Source organism: Sus scrofa, chromosome 3 (genome assembly GCF_000003025.6).
Source record: "Sus scrofa isolate TJ Tabasco breed Duroc chromosome 3, Sscrofa11.1, whole genome shotgun sequence".
In the NCBI taxonomy this organism is placed as follows: domain Eukaryota; kingdom Metazoa; phylum Chordata; class Mammalia; order Artiodactyla; family Suidae; genus Sus; species Sus scrofa.
Window position 1 is genome coordinate 32,972,701 of NC_010445.4, and position 19,820 is coordinate 32,992,520.

At 43.1% G+C, this 19,820-nt stretch overlaps 1 protein-coding gene across 4 annotated transcripts in view; it reads left to right on the plus strand.

The window, feature by feature from the left end:
- Positions 1-19,820, plus strand: part of GRIN2A (glutamate ionotropic receptor NMDA type subunit 2A) — a 400,022-nt gene that overhangs the window by 223,372 nt on the left and 156,830 nt on the right. For all 4 annotated transcript variants that reach the window (XR_002342428.1, XR_002342429.1, XM_021086652.1 and 1 more), the window contains one exon: positions 5,745-6,337. Coding sequence is in view for 2 of the 4 variants with exons in the window: in XM_021086652.1 (XP_020942311.1) it covers positions 5,745-6,337 (593 nt within the window). In the remaining 2 variants the exon portion in view is untranslated. The remainder of the gene's footprint in view (positions 1-5,744; positions 6,338-19,820) is intronic.

The window sequence follows — 19,820 nt, forward strand, 5'->3', positions numbered from 1 at the left end:
CTTCCTTCCTGAGGATGAGCTTCCTGCTCATTTATTTTCTCACCAAATATTGGTTAGACCCCTAGTCTGTGTCAGACATGGTGTTAGGCTTTGAAGATTCTAACATGAGTAACACTCATCCTGCTATTGAGACGAGACAGAGAAAAACAAACAAATTAGCTTTGGAGTTCATATACTTGGGTCACAGAAATTCAGTTTCAGTTGGACTGGCTTGGAGCACAAGCATTGTTTTTTGTTTTTGGTTTTTTTTTGTAACTCTCCAAGTGGTTCTTTTGTGCAGCCAGGAGTGAAAGCCACTGGTGTGTGCAAAAGAACATTGGATGACATCTTGCAATAACTGAGCTGTTGTCAGCATGGGACCATGTGGATTTTAGGGAAATCATTTAACCTCTCTTCTGTGTCTTTATGAGAATTGCCATCCATGAGAGTTATAACCACTGGCAACACTTCATCTTTTGGGTAGTTAGAATCCAAGAGATAATGGTTGTAGGTGTCCTTTATAGCCTTGTAAATGGGTAAGTGAAATGGAAGTTGGTTTTAGACTCTATTAAACATCAGACCTTGATATTATGGAGTTGGATCTCTCCCTGGGGACTCAGCAAGCTCTGGAATATTCTAGACCTTCAGTTATGGCACAACTGAAACACAGAGTTGAAAGCAGACACCCAGAAACCCACACCTCTCTGCCTCCCTCGCTCTGTGTTTAAAACAGTTTGTTCTGCTTCTGCAGAGCAGTGAGCATGGGGAGGGAACTGCTTTTGCTTCAGAACCAAAGTGGGTGTCTGAAATCTGTTCCTCACCCCCGGCTGCACACTGCTGAGGAAGCTGGTGCCAGAGGTGGTCAGGCTGATCTGTAGCATCTGAAAAGGGCAGGCTGAGTGATGGCAAGAGGAAATAAATACAAGAGAGTTAGCCCTCGCTATCCAGGAGGGAATTGGGAAGAATGCTGCAGGGCCTTGAAACAAAGGATGCCAGGACCTTGGAGTATGGCCAGATTTCCCCATCACCTCCTGCCTTAGAAAATCCCAAAGCTAAAGGTGAGCCTCTTAAGTGCCTTGCTGTCCAATTATGTTTTGCGAATAACTTCTTGTTTTCGGCCCTCCAAGAGGTACACCTTGCCGTTGGTCCACAGTGATTTTGGAAGTTTAAGTTTCATACACCAATGGAAATGAAAGTAGTGTAAGGTAATTGCATGAAGTCCATAAAGGCTGTTAGCGATGGGTTCTCTCTGAAGCCTGATTCATCACTTCCTTTTATACATGCAGCCTCCTTGGTCTCAGAATGAACGGGGTATTTTGAGGTGATGGGGAGGGAATGTGAAACTGGTGTGTCAATAGATCTGGAGAGACTACGTTTTAAATAGGATGAGGATTCTCTCAGGTTTCTGGCCAAGTCTATGTGGTCTAGAGGACATAGACAGAAGTCCTTAAACTGTTGGAGTCAGACATAGACAGATGAGCCTTTTGCTCCTAGTTCATCCTATTCTCACAGCAGCCCCGTGGGATGGTACTCACGATGCCCATTTCATGGGCAAATAAACTAGGGGCCAGACATGCAGAGCCAGGACTTGAACTCAGGTCCAAGAGACCCCAGAACCCGTGTTACTTCAGTTATAAAGTTTGACTGTTGGAGTTCCCGTCGTGGCGCAGTGGTTAATGAATCTGACTAGGAACCATGAGGTTGCAGGTTCAGTCCCTGCCCTTGCTCAGTGGGTTAACGATCTGGCATTGCCGTGAGCTGTGGTGTAGGTTGCAGACGCGGCTCAGATCCCGCATTGCTGTGGCTCTGGCGTAGGCCGGTGGCTACAGCTCCGATTCAACCCCTAGCCTGGGAACCTCCATATGCCGCGGGAGCGGCCCAAGAAATAGCAACAATAACAACAACAACAAAAAGACAAAAGACAAAAAAATAAAAAATAAAAAAAAATAAAGACTGTTGTGCATGAAAGGGGAGGCTAGAGAGTCTAAACTGAACATGGCAGGTCTAAGAGAGCTATTGATGACTGTAGAGGAGAGGCGTAGCATGGTGGAAGCAGTGCTTTAGGGATTGCTCTCAGGCCACCATGAACAAGGTGAGATGCTCTAGTCAAGGGCAAATTATCTCTTGTAGGGGCACAGGGACCCCTGATGTGACACACCTGGAGTCCTGACCGGGGGGAAAATAATAGTGACATGCATTGTAGAGCACTTGCTATTTGCTGGGTGTCTCACTGGATGCTTTTATACAGAGAGACCATTTAATCCTTACAACTCAGTGAGGAAGTGTCCTCATTGGCAGCAGTGCTGTGAGGGGTGAAAAGCTTGGAATCATGAAGGCAGGCAAACCTGATTGACTACCTGTGTGACCCTGAAAAATTCATTCTGTCATTGAGCCTACTTCTCCATTTGTAAAATGGCCTCATACTAGTACCATACTAGTTTAGGAAGATGGTTGGGCTGGGATTAAATGAGATACTACATAGAAAGTGCTGAGCCACTGGTATTGGTGAAGTGGGGGAGGCCAAACATGCTAGATGTGGGACTTGGTGGTGTTTGGAATGTTCTAACACCCCTGCTGTCTGTACTGTGAGGTAGACATTATTCTATCCATGTGCATGTACCCCTGAGCACAGAGCAGAACTATAAGCAAATGCAGCCTTACCTGGCTCTCCACATGGAGAAAGGAGGGCATGGCTGCACTGCAAGCTTATAAAGGAGAAAGGCAATTCTGGGGCTAGCTGTTCATTAGCCAAGAGCTGGTTTGTGAAAGACTATGTATAAACCCCTTGCTCTGTGCCGTCCCCACTGCCCTGCCCTGTAATACTTTATCCCAAGCCAGATCTCTCCTGTTACCATCCTCTGGTCCCCATTAAACTCTTCTCCCCAGAATGGAGAGCAGTGTAACCTCCAGTATCAGACTGCCCAGGTACCAATCAGAATTCACCTTTCCAAGCCTCAGTTTCTGAATCTGCACAATGTGTATGGCAGTGGTAATTAATACCAGTTAACATGCCAAAAGTGCTCACTCTAGCCACCTCTTCACCAATACCAGTTATCCCAAGCAGTGTGTGTATGCGGGTTGTCTCAGAGATCCTTTTCCTTGAGTGCCAACCGTGCCCTTAGCCTCCGTTCTCCTGAGAACTTTCTTCGTTCCTCATATGCTCAGTGCAAGAAGGTTCTACTCCCGTTGCCTTTGGCAGCGACACGTAACTCTGGTGACCAGCTTCCTCAGAGACATCTTTGCTTCCTGGAAATTATTACATCTTTTTTACAAACAAAGTAAGTTGTGAACTTTTCAGTCCTATCCCAAGAGGCACCTGACAGTCTTGAGGTTGAGACTTTACTCCTGCGTTTCTTCTGCCGGCGGGTTCTTCGTATCGTTGCGTGTTCGGGTATTTAATGAGGCCCTATGGGCAGCTGTTGAGGCTTATCAGCCCTCTATGTTCTCCTCCTTAGCAACAAAGGACACATTAAATATATTTTGGGAGTTGGAGGGTGGAGTGATTCCTCAGGATAGTAGGATGATGATGGAAGGTTTTTTCTCGGACATGACATCCAAGAGTCACACAGAACACAGTCTAGGATACTGAATTCTCCCCTTTCACTTTGCGTTTCAACCAAGGGCGTTTCCCTTGAGGTTCATTCCCATGTTTGTTCACTCGTACATTCCCTCACCCTCCACTTACTGATGTGTCATATGCCGAAGCTCCTGCCAGGTCCTGGGGACAGAGAGATGAGGACAGCAAAACTCTGCCCTTGAGCCGTTCATAGCCTTGTTGAGGCATGATTGAAAGTGATTAATCAATCCAAGAATATTGGATTTCTCCAAAAGCTACTGTAGGGAAAAAGATAATTATCCAAAGTCTTTAAATCTGTTACCCAATTTAATTGATTTAATTAGGTAAAATTCATAGAACTGTAATGTTGAATGGAGCCCAGAAGACATTTATTCCTGTTTCTTCTCTCTGCCTTCAGGCCACGCTGCACTGGAAATATCCCCCAAGCCCCATGCATTTTAGAAAAGGGGAGTATCTCTGAGAACTATAGCTTTTAGCTCTTTCAGATAAAACTTTTTATTCAGCGAGCATCCACAGGGGAAATTATGCAGACTTGTTGAAAGAGTTGACATGCACAGCTACAAAGTATTGTTCTGAAAGATATGAATGAAATCATCTACACACACACACACACACACACACACACACACACACACACTGGAATCCCCATATTTGTACTCTTGAGGGTGTATTAAATGCACATGCCAAACACAGAATGCAAAGTACAAGCATGGCTACAATATAATGACCCTTTGAGAATTCTTTCAGATCCCAGATTAAAAAAAAAAAATTAGATCTCAGCATTTGGCAGATCCTCTTTTGCTAGAACACAGAGCCATACCTCTGTTTAGTTGGCATTTTTGTACCATGCCGATTGGTCAGTGCCATGTTTTAAATATCTACTCTGCAGATCTTCAGTGGTCCCAAGAAGGCTGTGGTGTTGTGCTGGGAAGGGGACTGGAAGTGGAGTCAGAACCTGGGTTCGGATGCTGACTGGCTATGTGATTGTGTCAAGCCTTATCATTCCCTGCCAACACCACCAGCTTCACAGGGACAACATGGGGATTGGGCAAGTTAAGGGGTGTGAAGGTAGCTCAGAGACAGTACAGCGATGTGCATTACCCACTCTTTTTCTAAATGGAAATTTGTCCTCATGGTCAGATCATGACCCGGGGAGATGACTAGGACTGTGAGAGGCCCTATAACCCTACACGAGTTACCATGTCATTTTCTATGAAGGAGTGAGCAGCGGCTCACCTTATGCTCAGAGTAAGGTGTAACATAGCCCCTACATGGTGGGGTTTCTGCCAAGCTCTTTAATATCCTCTCAATCCCCCGACATCACAGGCCATGATGCACGTATCTCCAGTTCTGGGCACAGTCAGGTTGTATTCTCAGGGCTCCTCTGGCTATGCTGTCCACCCTCTTCCCTGCTTCTGTACCTGGATCCGCTTTCAGCATCCCCCTATGCCTCTCAGCTCTCAGTCCATAGATGTTGCTCTTCCTCATATTCCTTCCAGAGCCGCAAAGGCAGAGACCATGTCGGTCTGTCTCATATACCATCATTTCCACAAGCTCCAACATGCTGTTGCCACATAATAAGGTGTTCAACAAATACTGTTGATTGAACAGACAGAGGTCCACCTAGCATTTCTCATACTCTCTAGCACACAGGAGCCTAGGGTTCAAGTGACAGGAATCTGGCTCAAATTGGCTTAAGTGAACACGGGCACTTGGGGGTTTGTATAACCGACAGGCTGAAGTAAATGGCTCCAGGCATGTCCAGCTCCAGGCGAGTCATCAGGAACCTCCGTCTACTTCCTGATGTTGTTTGGTTTCTATTGGCTCTATTTTCCAGCTGTGAGTCTGGGGACTAGATAGAGTTCATTTTTTTGGAACCATTTGGACCCAAAGGGGTGTTGGTTGAATGAACGAGAGAAAAATGAAGCTGGCAAAATAACAGATGTCTTTCACGGTTCCAGGCTGTGGGTTCCGAGTCTGGGGGCCTTGTTCATCTCTGCATTTCCAGTATCTGTTCCAGAGTCTGGCATATAGTAGGTGCTCAGGAATGTTGGTGAATGAACAGATGCGTGATTTCATTTTCCATCATGTCTAGGAAGGGGCTTCTTTAAGTCCTCAAAGGCAGATGGTTGTGTATAAGCTGCCTCCTGCCTCAACTTCTGTTTGCTTTCTGTCTACCTGTTGGCAGGACCCGACATCTACCTTCTTCCAGTTTGGAGCGTCCATCCAGCAGCAAGCCACGGTCATGCTGAAGATCATGCAGGATTACGACTGGCATGTCTTCTCCCTGGTGACCACCATCTTCCCTGGCTACAGGGACTTCATCAGCTTCATCAAGACCACAGTGGACAACAGCTTTGTGGGCTGGGACATGCAGAACGTGATCACGCTGGACACGTCCTTCGAGGATGCAAAGACGCAAGTCCAGCTGAAGAAGATCCACTCCTCCGTCATCTTGCTCTACTGTTCCAAAGACGAGGCCGTCCTCATCCTGAGTGAGGCCCGCTCCCTCGGCCTCACCGGGTACGATTTCTTCTGGATCGTCCCCAGCTTGGTCTCGGGGAACACGGAGCTCATCCCCAAAGAGTTTCCATCTGGACTCATTTCCGTCTCCTACGACGACTGGGACTACAGCCTGGAGGCAAGAGTGAGGGACGGCCTGGGCATCCTGACCACTGCCGCGTCTTCCATGCTGGAGAAGTTCTCCTACATCCCCGAGGCCAAGGCCAGCTGCTACGGGCAGACGGAGAAGCCAGAGGCCCCGTTGCACACACTGCACCAGTAAGAGGGGACTCTCGGCTTTTCTCCTGAAGTGGGGTCGGGGTTTTGTTGTTGTTGTTTAAATCCTGAGAGTAACACATACTTGTTGCTAAAAATGTGCACTGAAAATAGACCGTGTTCTGGGTGTGCCTGTGGGATTTGTTTGTTCTCTCCCCTCTTCCTCTCTTCTCATCTCCTTCTGTTTTTAAGCAACATCATCCTTGTTTTCTACCACTTGTATTTTTACTCAACAATATACCTTGGAAACCTTTCCTTGAGATCTCTTTCTCTGTTTATCCCTCCTCTATAGCTATGCCTTAGGTACGTATGTGTATATACCTATATGGATATATGTAGATAGGTGTATACATACACATGAATACATATGCACATGCACATATATGTAGCTATATAGAGAGCTACATAGATGTATGAATATCTACATTGTAACCTGTGCCTTGCATTCCTCAATAGGGATATACCTTGATTTATTTATCCAGTCTTCATAATAATAGAAATTTATGTTGTTTCAGATTTTTTTCCATTAGAATCTAAACTGCAATGATAATCATCCTTACCATCTCTTTATGCACATGTGCAAGTATTTTTCTAAGGTTGATTCTAAGTAGAATTTGGGGGTCCTGGAACATGTGCATTTTAAAATTGAAGTATCTACTGCCAAATTGTGCTACAAAGTAACTATGCGATTTATAGCCACAGTAGTAGTTTATGACACCTTACAATTTGGGAAAAGTGCCCACACTGGTGTTCGTAGACTCTGAGTTTGTATCTGAATTTCTTCCCTTCTTCTGTCCTAAGTATTTTTGTAGGTCTTGTAAATCTTGGCAAATCACTTTTAAAGCTGAGTTGTATTCCATCATATGGTTGAATCACAATTTAGTTAACTACCCCCGTCTTGGTGGACCTTTAAGTTAAATTTTATATGTCTGAGGAGTGTCATTGGTCTTCGTGGGCCATCATTATGGCTCAGTTGTTGGGATTGAGAATGATCACGCCTACACCCATCTTGCATGTTTCACCCGACGTTCGCTGATTTAATCCATGCTCATTCCTTAGTAATGAGCAGTCTAGCACTGTGATTAAGGCACCAAGCTGTGGAGTTAGACATGTCAGGGTTCACATCCTGTCTCATCCACTTTGCATGGGGCTTGGACAGTCATTTCACCTTCCGGGGGCTCTGTGGTTCATTGCAAAATGGGGTTAATAGCACTACTTCCTGGGTGGAGGTTCTTAGACTTCAACACGCATCAGAGTCCCTGGGAGGGCTTGTTACCACACGATTGCTGGGCTCACACTCAGAGTTTCTAATTCAGTAGAATTTGTTTCTAAGAACTTGCAATTCTAAGCAAGTTCTTGGGTGATGCTGCTGTTGCTGGTCTGGGGAACATGCAGTGAGAGCAAACGTTCTGGGGGTTGTCATGAGTGTTAAATGAGACAGTGCATGCAAAGCGCTGCTTAGCAAGGGTGCCTAGCACCTGGCCGCCATTTAATGACTGTCAGAGTGAACAGTGATGATGTCCTGGTCAGCAGAAATGACACCGGGTTAGTTTATTATCAGCAGAATAACACATCACTCTGAGAGGACTTTGAATCTGCTACAATTCAAGGATAATCTCTGAGGCTAGGGTGTGTGTGTGTGTGTGTGTGTGTGTGTGTGAGTGTGATGGGGACAATTTAAAGATTTTACCTGAAACTGAATTTACTTGAAAAGTGAACTCTTGAGTTATGAAATCATGCCCCTCTGAAATTTTCCCTTGTCCTCTCCTCTTCCCCTCTTGAAAGACCTTGTTTCTACATTACTACTTTCAGCATTTTAACTCATTGCCCAGATATCAGGAAGGAACTCAGATTAATTGGTCTTATCTAATGGGAGCGTCTTACAGAGGCATGATGGCTGCCAGCTCAAAGACAGGGGCTGTGCTGATAAATTCTTACTTCCCATAATATGCGCCCTGCAGGTGGGATATTTGTGCAATTTTGATAGAAACATAACTCAATTGTGGAGCAATTGAAATATAATATATATAGGAAAATGAATTTGAGAAGGATAATTGGCAAAACATTCAGATGTCTTTCCAGTGGCCACCCTGAATTCCATTCCTTAAAAAAAAAAAAAAAATCCTACTGCTGTGAAATGCTGTTGTGCTATTTCCAGGAGTTATGCTTTAAATGCAGCAATCTTGTAGGTGGTATTTCAGCCCTGGAGAGTAATGCGATAAGTGTGGTAAGCCGTCATCCACTGCCTGGTGTTTAATGAAACATCTCTCCATCCATGGAGGGCTGGTGGGGCTGGGTCATGGCATAAGCAGTCGGTCCTTGCCCCGCTTCCCCACCACCACAGCATTCCTAAACCCACCCAGGAAAGAGTGGGACCTTGCCAGGAAAGGCAAGGACTAGGAGCTGGAGAGCGCCCAAAGAAGACAGTTTTTAAGAAAAGGATTAAGGGCACTATCTGTCCTCCAGCCATCACTCCTTCCATCCAGCTAGCCTCTGGAATTATACAGGAATTACCATATAACTTCTCAAAGAATGTGCCTTCTGATGAAAATGGGGGAAATTTGGCTAAAGACAGGCTCAGGTAACAGGGACACTTTTTTATATATACGGATTTTTTTTTTAAAAAAGAATAGTACTGGAAAGTACACTCTGATGAAAACACTCACCCCCATACTCACTACAGAGAACAGAGTGAACATGTCGTATTTGCTTCAAAAAAAAAAATTTTTTTTTTGTCTTTTTAGTGCTGCACCCACAGCATATGGAAGTTCCCAGGCTTGGGGTTGAATTGGAGCTGCAACTGCCGGCCACAGCCACAGTCACAGCAATGCGGGAATCTGAGCTGTGTCTGTGACCTACACAGCTCACTGCAATGCCAGATCCTTAACCCACTCAGTGAGGCCAGGAATCGAACCCGGGTCCTCGTGGATACTCATTGGGCTCATTACCACTGAGCCACGACAGAAACTCCTGTTTCAAAATTTTTAAAGAAAAAAAAATTGCTGATAATGTAGAAGTCCTGATTATACCTCTTCCCATTCCCACTCTTCTCCCTTTTTCTCCACGGTAGAGCAAAAGGCTTCAGTGAATTTGGTATATACGTACATCTGCATGCATGCTTTGTGTTTTTGATATAGATAAATGTGCAACCTTAGACCCAATAGGTTGTTTTTCTTAATAAACAGATAAATGGCATCTGATGTGTTAGAATTTCCTTACTTCACCTTTAAGATTCAAGTATGATTTATGAAGACACACGTAATTCTAGGGTGTTCATCTTAGTTGCTGTTTTGTATCCCATTGTGTAAGCATTTCATCTTTCAGTTAATCATCCCCCTTGGATGGACATTTAGGTTGTTGACAGTAAGGGATCTTGGGTCTGGGTAGCTGAAAGCAGAGGACAGATGTGTCTGCAGTCTGATTTGGAACCATTGGCTTGCTCAGTTACAATCCCTGGCTCTAGAGTTAGGAGTTCTCACTTCAAGCTTTACAAAGTTGCATTTTCAGCTGGATTAAAAAGTCTTATATTGCCAAGCATTCAGTAAACAAATAGCTCTCATCACTCCCACTATGTAGCAGGGAGGATGCAAATGACTTTCAAAGAAGTTCAGATGAAGTCACACCCATCAATTTCCTGATGAGTTACTGAGGGATCCTGGGTCTCGCTTTGGTTGAGTTCAGCATCCTGGGGCCAACAAGGCATATCCCTTGGTGGTCCTCACGGATGTTGCTTGTAATCTTACACACAGAGTTTGCGTAATAAGGATATTGTCACAGTGGTTTCCTGCTCACAATGCTGGACCAGTAGACAGGACAGCTTGCCAGGTTAATGATGCTACCAAGGACCTGTGCCTGTTCTTGTTTTCAGACAAAAAAAAAAAAAAGTGGGGAAAAGGGAAAATGTTCTTGATGTTTCATATTCCTGGTTTTACAGAAGGCACTTTGAAAAGAGCAGTCAGCGTTTTTCAAAGTTCAAAAATAGCTCAGCCGTGTTATGTAACCTGTTCCTTGCTACTGCAAAGTTATTAAACATCTGTTCCTTTGCCAAGCACAGAGCACATCGCTGGCAACTCCTGGAGCTGTGAAGGTAAACTGTTACCTGTTTTGTTGGTACATTAGCCAGGCTGCTCCGTCCAGTTATGTCCCAAGAATCTGTCTGGTTCACTAGTGGTTGGAGCCCCTCCGGGAGGCAGCACAGCATCACAGTTAAGAGTGTAGGCACTGGAGCCAGGCTGCCTGGTCTGGATCCCTGATCTGAACTCTCTGAGGTCTAAGACATTAGGCAAATCGCTTGATTCTTCCAAGTCTGTTCTCTCAGAAGTAATATGGGGATTACACAAGCTTTGTCTTGGCGTAGAGCTTGGCACATGGAAAGCAGTCTATAAATGGTCATTCTGGATAGCATGTGTGTGCACATTGCTGTGTTTCATCTTCCACTTTGGAGGGGACCCATTTTGCATTTATCGAAGAGAAGGTCAGAGGAGGGAGAAGGTGGATGTTTTTTGGACCTAAACATTCTTGCCAAAGGATTACCTTGGAAGGAACATGGGCAGTGAGAAGGAAAGCTCAGGAGCTGGGGAGTCGCCAACTCGGCTTTGAATTAGCCACATATTTATTTACCAAGGGTAAGTTATAACCACTCTGAACTTAGGCTGTTTTCCTAAATTGCCCCAGTTGGGGTTGGGGACAGACAGAGACAGAGAGTCATATTTTTGCGTTGTAGCAGAATTAAATGAAAGTATATATGTAAAATGTTTATCATTGTGCCTGGCACATAGTAAGCATTTCACAAATAACTCTGAAATCATTCTTATCTTCTCAGGATGATAATGCTCATCATCACCACCTTTCCTACCTTAACTTACACTTGTTATTCCGCACACTCCACACAGGTAGGGAAGTGAGAAATGGAAGTATATTTCCGTCTGGCTTTTTACCAGTTGAGTTATGACTCTGTATCATATGGCTCCCATTTCAGTTAGGGGAGGAGGATGTGGCCAAGGTACTGCCTTGAGAGTCAAGTAGAAGCTCAAGCAGATCTATAGCCCAGACCAGTGGGAAAGAAGGGCATCTTCTCTTGGGAGAGCTGTGAATTAGTATTGAAGAGAGGTTCTTTGGCTTTAATTGATGATACCTGGCTTGTCCACTTAGGTGTTTTACATTAACTTCTTGATTTATGAAGTCCGGCTGCTGCTTTAAGAAGTGACATTGTAAATCATTACCCTGACAGGAAGGGAAATGGAAGGAAGCTGTACAAGTGAGAGTGAGTTTAATTCATATCCAAGCTACATTGATACTTTTTTTAATCTTCCTGTCCAAAAGAACCACAGGAAAATTTCCTGGTTTAATGGCCCATTACGAGACTGAGCTAAACCTGGTTGGCATATTTTTATTTGATGATCGGAATTATCACTGTTGGTTTCTTTTTTTAATGCCAATAAAGTAGCCTGCTCAGTTAATTCTCTGAGCTTGACTGGAGTTATAACTTCCCTGGGCAAATGTGATAATTCTTCACAAATATTTATCTGTGGGATAACCATATGCTTGACAAACATGTCTGGCAATGACACCAGGCACCCAGGAGACCAAGCCATCCTCTGGGCCTGTGCTATAAATCTGACCAGGACGCTGGACATAGGAATAGGGAAAAAGGCTGAATCTCGAAGAAATACATGGAGAATCCAGTGGCATGTGCCAAATTAAGAGCCCAAAGCATATTCCACAGAGCTATGTGACTTTGTGGAGGGTGGTTTGGAATGGTGCTTTGTTCAGACCTTTCCATTATCTGGGTTATGGTGGGCAAGTTACTTAACTTCTATGAGCCTCCATTTCCTTGATTATATTCAGAGGTAATTCCAACCATAAAGGATTATGGTGACACTCAAATGTATGTAATATACTTAGCCAGGCATCTAGGATGCAGTTGGCATCCTGCAAATGTTAATTATCCTTTCTCCTGGCCCAGATGCACAGCTTGGTCTGACCTGTCTTGTGTCCTGATGAACCCATGAGAGGTGAGCTATGCTCCCTGGGTGGTCAGCCTGAGAGTTAAGTCAACAGCCTCTCTTCAGCATCATCTCCATTTGTGGCGTCTCTCCTGGAACGCAGCCCTCTCTTTTTTTGGCTGGATGTCAGGAGTACCGTATGCCAACCCTGCAATGCAAGTCAATCATTTCCAATTGGCATCCAATGAATAGCTCGACAAATGGTGGAAACCTAATGCTGGCAACTTGAAAGGATCAGAAATTGTCCGTGCTTTTACCTTGAGGGAAAGGTGGTTTGGGTAGCTTTGGGATCACACGTAAAGCATAATTTTTTTTTTTCAAATTTACCTTAGGCCAGATGCAAATCTTTGGATTTTTGGAACCAGCATGTCAACAAAAATATGTATTGATCTTTTCCCTCCACGTTTGAAGACTAGGGATGTTTTCATTTTGAAACTTGTTAATTTGGTGACATATACTAATGATTTGCTGCAGCGCTCTTCTAAAGCATTTCAAAGAGCACTATCTTCATTACTCTAGTGCCTGCTGAGAGCAAGTATGCTGGGGCCACGGGGCCTTAATATATAAGCACAGGGGCCAGTTAGGAGACCATGACATAAATCTGTGTGAGGCTGTGGATTCAGAGAGAAGTGGGTGGCCTTATGTGTGTTTTGGAGGTAAAATGAACAAAACATGATGGGTGAATAGGAAGTGATAGAAGAGCTATAATAATACTTTTTCACTTGTGACAGCTGAATGGATGGTGGTACCTTGTACAAAACTGGAGAAGAAACAAATTGGGGGCGAGTGAGACAGGAAGAGCATCTGGTTTCAAACATGTTCAAATGAACACTTTTGAGACTTCCAAGTGGAAATCTCAAGGAGGCAACTGGAGAGAAGAGTCTCAGTTCAGACTGAAGGGACCACACACAGGTTTTGACCTTATTGATGTCAGTTAAAGGGCCAGGATTGGGTGAGATCACCTAGGGGAAAAGGAAGACTCAGAAGAGGCACCACGTTCCAAACTTTGGCATTAATTGGTTAATGATCCCTGAGGGGAAGGTGAATCCTGGAGAGAAAGATTTGGACCGTGAATTTCAGCTGCCTTTTTCCCCTTGGAGACTCTCTTTCCAGGCTTGATTGTGTTGCAGAGCCTGGTGGGTGTCTGTACAGTGTCTTCTATATGCTAGACATTGTGATAGGGAAGATGGACCTTCCAAAGAGTTAAAACCTGTGGCTGTTGCTAACCTCTCTGGGTTTAGTGCAACTTAGGAGAGTTCAATAATCATACCAGCCGTTTTAATCAATATATAGAATATACCATACATCAACTGCCAGGCAAATCATCAGAGCCATGAATGCTTTGAGGTAAAGGAAACCAATACCATACTTGGCTGGAGCCATGACATAGAGGGTGAGCCAAGCTTTGGATCTGGAGAGATGAGGGGGTCATACTCAGGAAGAGGGAAAAAAAAAAAAAAAACCCTCTGCTTTTGTTTCATTCTTGACATGATCTGGGAAACATCTGAGGCTGCACAAAACAAGTTGAAAATCCTTTCTGCCACAAGGGAAGAGCATATGGCACAGTGTGAAGGGCCAGTTCATTTATAAGCTGTCCTTTGCTTGCTTTCCTGGAAGGGTGTCTGTCTATGCACCTCCTCCTCGTATGTAGGACAGAAGCCCTCCTTGTCATTCTTTCCAGGTGGGAGCTAGACAGCCAGAACAGGCTTCTCCACCTGTTCTCTGCCTTTGTCCTCTTGCTTCCCTGCTTCTCCCTTCTTGCCTCCATGTGGATGCTGCCTGGCTGCAGGTGTGACTGAGCCCTCGTACAGGCTCCCTAAGCCTCAAAGCCTGGCGTGGATCCCAGAGATGCAGGAGCCACTGTCAGCTTGGTGATGCTTGTTGGGTTCTGTGTGGGCAGGGGAGGCCAGCCACATTTTTAAACAGGCCCCAAAGTTTGGTGAATGAACTGACTGTTCTGCTGATGTCTGTTGTACTCTTGTCCAAATCCCCATAGCCATTTCCTAAGAGTTTGCTTCGTTTGATGAAATCCTGTCCAAACAGAAGGAATAAACACATATCGCTCAGTTTCCTACCTGATGGAGGGCAGCTCTCCTGAGACACGTGCTCTTTTCCTTTTTATTTCTATCCTTATTAATAAGAGGAAGTTTTAACAATTTAATTAATATATCATTATGTGTCTGTGCAGGAGAGAAAAGGGAAAGTCCAAGTTTCATGAGTTACATTATAGCAGCACATATATGTATAAGATTTACAGTGTTGTGTTGGTTTCTAGTATACAGCAAAATGATTCAGTTATACATATATATTATTTTTTAGATTTTTTTTACATTAGATGTTAAGATACTGAATTTAGTTCTCCGTGCTGTACAGTAGGAGTTTACTGTTTAATTTGCAGCAACATGGATACACCTAGAGATTATCATACTAAGTGAAGTAAGTCAGACAGCAAAAGACAAATATATGATATCACTTATACGTGAAATCTTAAAAAATGATACAAGTGAAATTATTTTCAAAACAGAAACAGACTCACAGACATAGAAAACAAACTTAGAGTTACCAAAGGGACAGGGGGTAGATATATTCAGAAATCAGTCACATTTCTGTATACTAACAATGAAACTTTAGAAAAGGAATACAAAAACACAATACTGTTTAAAATTGCATCCCAAAAAATCAAATACCTGGGAATACACCTGACCACGGAGGCAAAGGACCTGTATGCCGAGAACTGTAAAACATTAATCAAAGAAATTAAAGAAGATATAACTGGAAGCATATAAATTTTAAAATTGAATGTAATGAAAATGTTAACATACTCTAGTTATACAGCTTACCATGTATTGTCTCCTATGTGCCAGTCACTTTCCATAGCTTATCTTTAATCCCTATGTGTCAGTTAGGATGTTTTTGCTGCAGGTAATAATCAACTAAATTCTGTTATGTGATTGAGTTATTTGATTGGAATTCCAGAGACAGAGGGGACTTCAGGTGCAGTATGATGAAGGTTCTGGCTCCTTCTGCTATGACCTCTTGACTCTGCTGTTTGAGGAGAGTCCTTATTCTCAAACTGCTTCCTTCACAACCTTAAGTTTGCTGTCAGCAACACCTTGACGGGGGCCAGGAATAGCCATTTTGAAAATGCCGTGTACTGACTGGCTTAATTCTGAACTGCTGACCCAATCCCTGAGAAAGCAAATAGGTTTACATTAAACCAAACCAGACCTACTCTTAGAACTAAGAACTTCCATTCCCCCATGGGTTTTTAAAAAAATTTTATGGCTGCACCCACAGTATATAGACATTCCCAGGCCAGGGATTCTATCTAAGCTGCAGCTGTAACCTATGCCACAGCTGTGGCAACACCAGATCCTTAACCCACTGAGCCAGGCCAGGGATTGAACCTACACCTCCACACCAATTCAAGCTGCTACAGTCAGATTCTTAACCCACTGCACCACAGTGGTCTCCCCCCACTGGCCCTGCATTGATTCTGATAGGAAATGTGAAATCTCAACAAATGTGAGTTCTGTTAAGAAGGAGGAAGGAAGAAGGAAATGGATGCTGGCTAGATTACCAGCAGGTCAATTATAAATCATAATAACTCATATTACAGATGAAGGAACTGGGGAACCAGGGAAGTTACATAACTTGACCAAAGTTACACAGCTAGTGTAAAATAAATCCAGAATTCAAATCTAGTTTTGTTTGGATCTAAACTCCATTATACTGTTTTAAGAGGTTGCGAACTGACCTTAAGTTGTGTGGTTTTTTTTTTTTTGCTCATAAAATGTTTTTAACTGTTTTCATAAGTTTGAGTAATTCCCAACATTTCACAAAAATTATATTTTTGGCTAACCTCAAAAAATTTGAAGAGCTGATGATGATAATCCCACATTCCTATCTGTAAGTCTTAAAAGTTGGGACTCTAGGTGTTGGGTCCAAACCCCTCACTCTTCAGGGAGAAGCTGGTAGCTTAGAGTTCCCTCCTGATTATGTAGCCGTGCTGGGGTAGGGTTTATCGTGAGAATGTGTCTCAGTCTTTCCTTCCCATTTTGAGGTGGGTGTTTCCTTATTCACTTGATGTGTAGGAGTCCCTCAGCTAGTTTCTGGATTTCTTTTAGAAAGAATTGCTTTGTAGTTGTAGTTTCAGTGTATCCATGGGAGGAAGTGAGTTCTGGAGCCTCCTGTGCTACCAACTTATGCCAGAACCTTCCTCCTACCTGGAGATGGTCAACTGGACATGGAAAGTGACCTTTGTATCAAGAAGAGCCTGCCCAGTTCACCTTAGTGTCCACTGGAACTACATATTCCTCTTACTTCTATGGTCTCTTTATTTTATTTTGTTATAATGTGTCATATTTATTTTATTTTATCATAATCATCACTATTTATAAGGATTACCAAAACAAGAACTTGATGAGTCTTAAGACTGGTAAATAGTAGAATGAGTGATGACAGGAAGTTTTGCTCTCCCACTTACAGGGATCACCTCTGGAACTAAATGGTCATTTTATATGGCCCTTGGTCATAAACCTACTTTTCTGTTCAACTTACAGGTAAGAATTTAAGTTGTTTCTTCCTAGAGTGGCTTTCCCAAAGGCAGGAAATTACTGAATTACCCAAGAAGAATTCCCACTCATCAGATTGGGTTTTGTAGATATTCCTCTAAAACTGGAAGAAAACATTTGTTCCTGGAGGGGCTGGTGTAGGTGTCCAGCTTTTCTCCAGTATCCTGAAATGTGTCAAATAAACAGCAAATGAAGGAGTTTGGTGGAACCCATGCTGCTTGTTGAGGGTCATTGCTAAAAATATCAGTTTATCATCTCAACCTCGTAAAGTCTATGGTTCTAATCTGATTTTTCTTTTTTATGGCTCAGATTCATAAAATATATTATTAGCTATAACAAATTATTTTCAATTGCTATTACAACATTAAAATTGTAGATTATTTCTCTGTGCTTTATTACAAATGAGGAAAGTGAAGCCTGAGACACAGGGTTCATTTTTCACTAATAAGAAACTGGTTAATGGCAAAGACATACTGAGTGTAAGTTTTCTTCCTCTCAGACCCAGATGTCTTGCTCCACTGAATCAGTCCTCTTTCCTTCTATGTCCTTTGTGACTAATGATAATAATGTGGTGATGATAATGGTGGTGATGATGACAGTGGTGATGGTGGTGATGGTGGTGGTGATGGTGGTGGTGGTGGTGATGGTAAAGATGATGATAGTGGTGATGGTGATGATAATGGTGGTGATGATGACAGTGGTGATGGTGGTGATGATGGTGATGGTGGTGGTGGTGGTGGTGGTGATGATGGTGGTGGTGGTGGTGGTGGTGATGATGATGGTGGTGGTGGTGATGATGGTGGTGGTGATGGTAAAGATGATGATAGTGGTGATGGTGATGATAATGGTGGTGATGATGACAGTGGTGATGGTGGTGATGATGGTGGTGACATATGATGGTGGTGGTCGATGGTGACAATATGATGATAGTGATTATGACTATAATAATGATGATGGTGATGATGACGATGGTGATGATGGTAATGCTGGTGATGATGATGAGATGATGATTGTCACAATGAACTCCAGGGAACTTGTCCATTTTCTCTTGGTACACCAGTACCTGGCATAGTGTAGACACATGTGTTGAATGAGTGAATCATAATTGCTAACACAACATTTGCTCTGAGCTAGATGTTATGTTAAGAATTTTTACATGCATTGCCTTATTCTCATAACAATTCCATGAAATAAGTGGATATTATTATTTTGCATGAGAAAAAAACCTCAGAAAATAGAATGGCTTTCCCAGAGTCTCTTAGTGGTAGAATCTACATCATGATTCGCTGACTTTAGCATGACACTCAGGGGAGAAGGATGCCCTAGGTATGTTTGCATGAGGCCCTAGAGGTCTTCCAGTGCTCTAAAGCACCTACAAATATCCTCCTGTTATTGGTGGGAGTCATTTTGCTTGTCTTTCAAGTTAATTTATCACAAAAATGTGATGCATGGGATTTCATTTTATAAGCCCCCAAACCTTCCTGAAAACATTAATAATAATATCCTCACCATCAACATGAGTTATTATTATTGTCATTATCATAGAGATTGATGTCTGGCATTGCCAAGAATAAAGCAAGTGGAGAACAAAGGGGAGAAGCTGGTCCTTCCTGGGAGAATTTTTATGAGAATAGTCAAAAGCTCAATTGCAGAGTCATCAGCTCAGTTTAAATTAGGTCTAGAATGAGTCCCTTCAGATTTTGTGCCTCCCCAAGGAATGCCAATAATTATTAATTGGATGCAAAAAAATTGAGCGAAAACGTTAGCAAGGGAATCTCAACAAATCTGAGTAGGCAGAAGGAAGTAAAAGGTAGAAAGGAAGAGGGAAGCCAATATTTAATTTTGACACTGGGTGCATGCCAGGTCATAATGGGGTTGTTGACCTTGATTTTTAAAGTGTTCTATTCACATATATGCAGGGAAGCTAAACTATTGGCAAACATCTTCCACTCAGTGTAGGAGACGGGGGCAGAAGCCAACATCATGCCTCTAAACCATCTACAGATCTTGAGTTTAATAAGTCTTCTGCTTTCAAAACAGAACATTTCTTAAATAGACTCTGGAGCTCTGAACACAAGACTGGGAGAAAGTGTTTGTCTTCAGCCGACTAGGTGAAAACAAAACAAACAGAATAAAAACAATCCCTGGCATCTGTGACCCATGTTCATCCACTGATTGCCTTGATCTCATTCTTTCATTTGTTCATTCATTCATTCACGCATACATGGGCATTTGTTTTCATTCACCCATCCTCTCATGTACTCAACCCTTAATACGTGTCTCATACCCAGAGTATATGTCTCATACCTACTACGAGAATGAGACACATACAGTGATAAACAAAACAGACAGACTCCTTGCTTAAATCAACTAGCGATGTCTAGTTGGTATTGATATGAGATGGGAAAAAAAATAGGACAGGGTAAGGGGAATAGAGGTAGATGGAGTTCTGTAAGATCTTAAAGGCCATACTGTGAAGGTTTCAGGGTTTGTTTCAAATGTTAAGGGAAGCCATTGGCAAGTTTTAGCAGGGGAGTGAGAATACCGCAGTGACTCCTCAACTTTCATGGGTTACATCTGAAGCCTCGTTTACTTTTTCTTTGCCCTGTGCCATTTCTTTTCCTATTAGAAATACCCTTTGCTTAGTGTGAAACATCCAGTGCTTTCCCAGATTCCATTCCTCTCCTTCCTCATTATACAGGTGGTGATGGATGGGCCCTATTTGGCTACAGCCAACAACCAATAAAATCCCATTTCTCTCACTGTAGCAGTTGGTTCAGGAGTGGACATGTGACCTAAGTTGGTCTAACAGAAAGAACTTCAGGACTATTTGCTATATGACAAGTGTGCAGATGTGAGGCCTGGAATTTCTGCTGCTGTTTTTCTTCCATGGAAGAAATCAGGTTG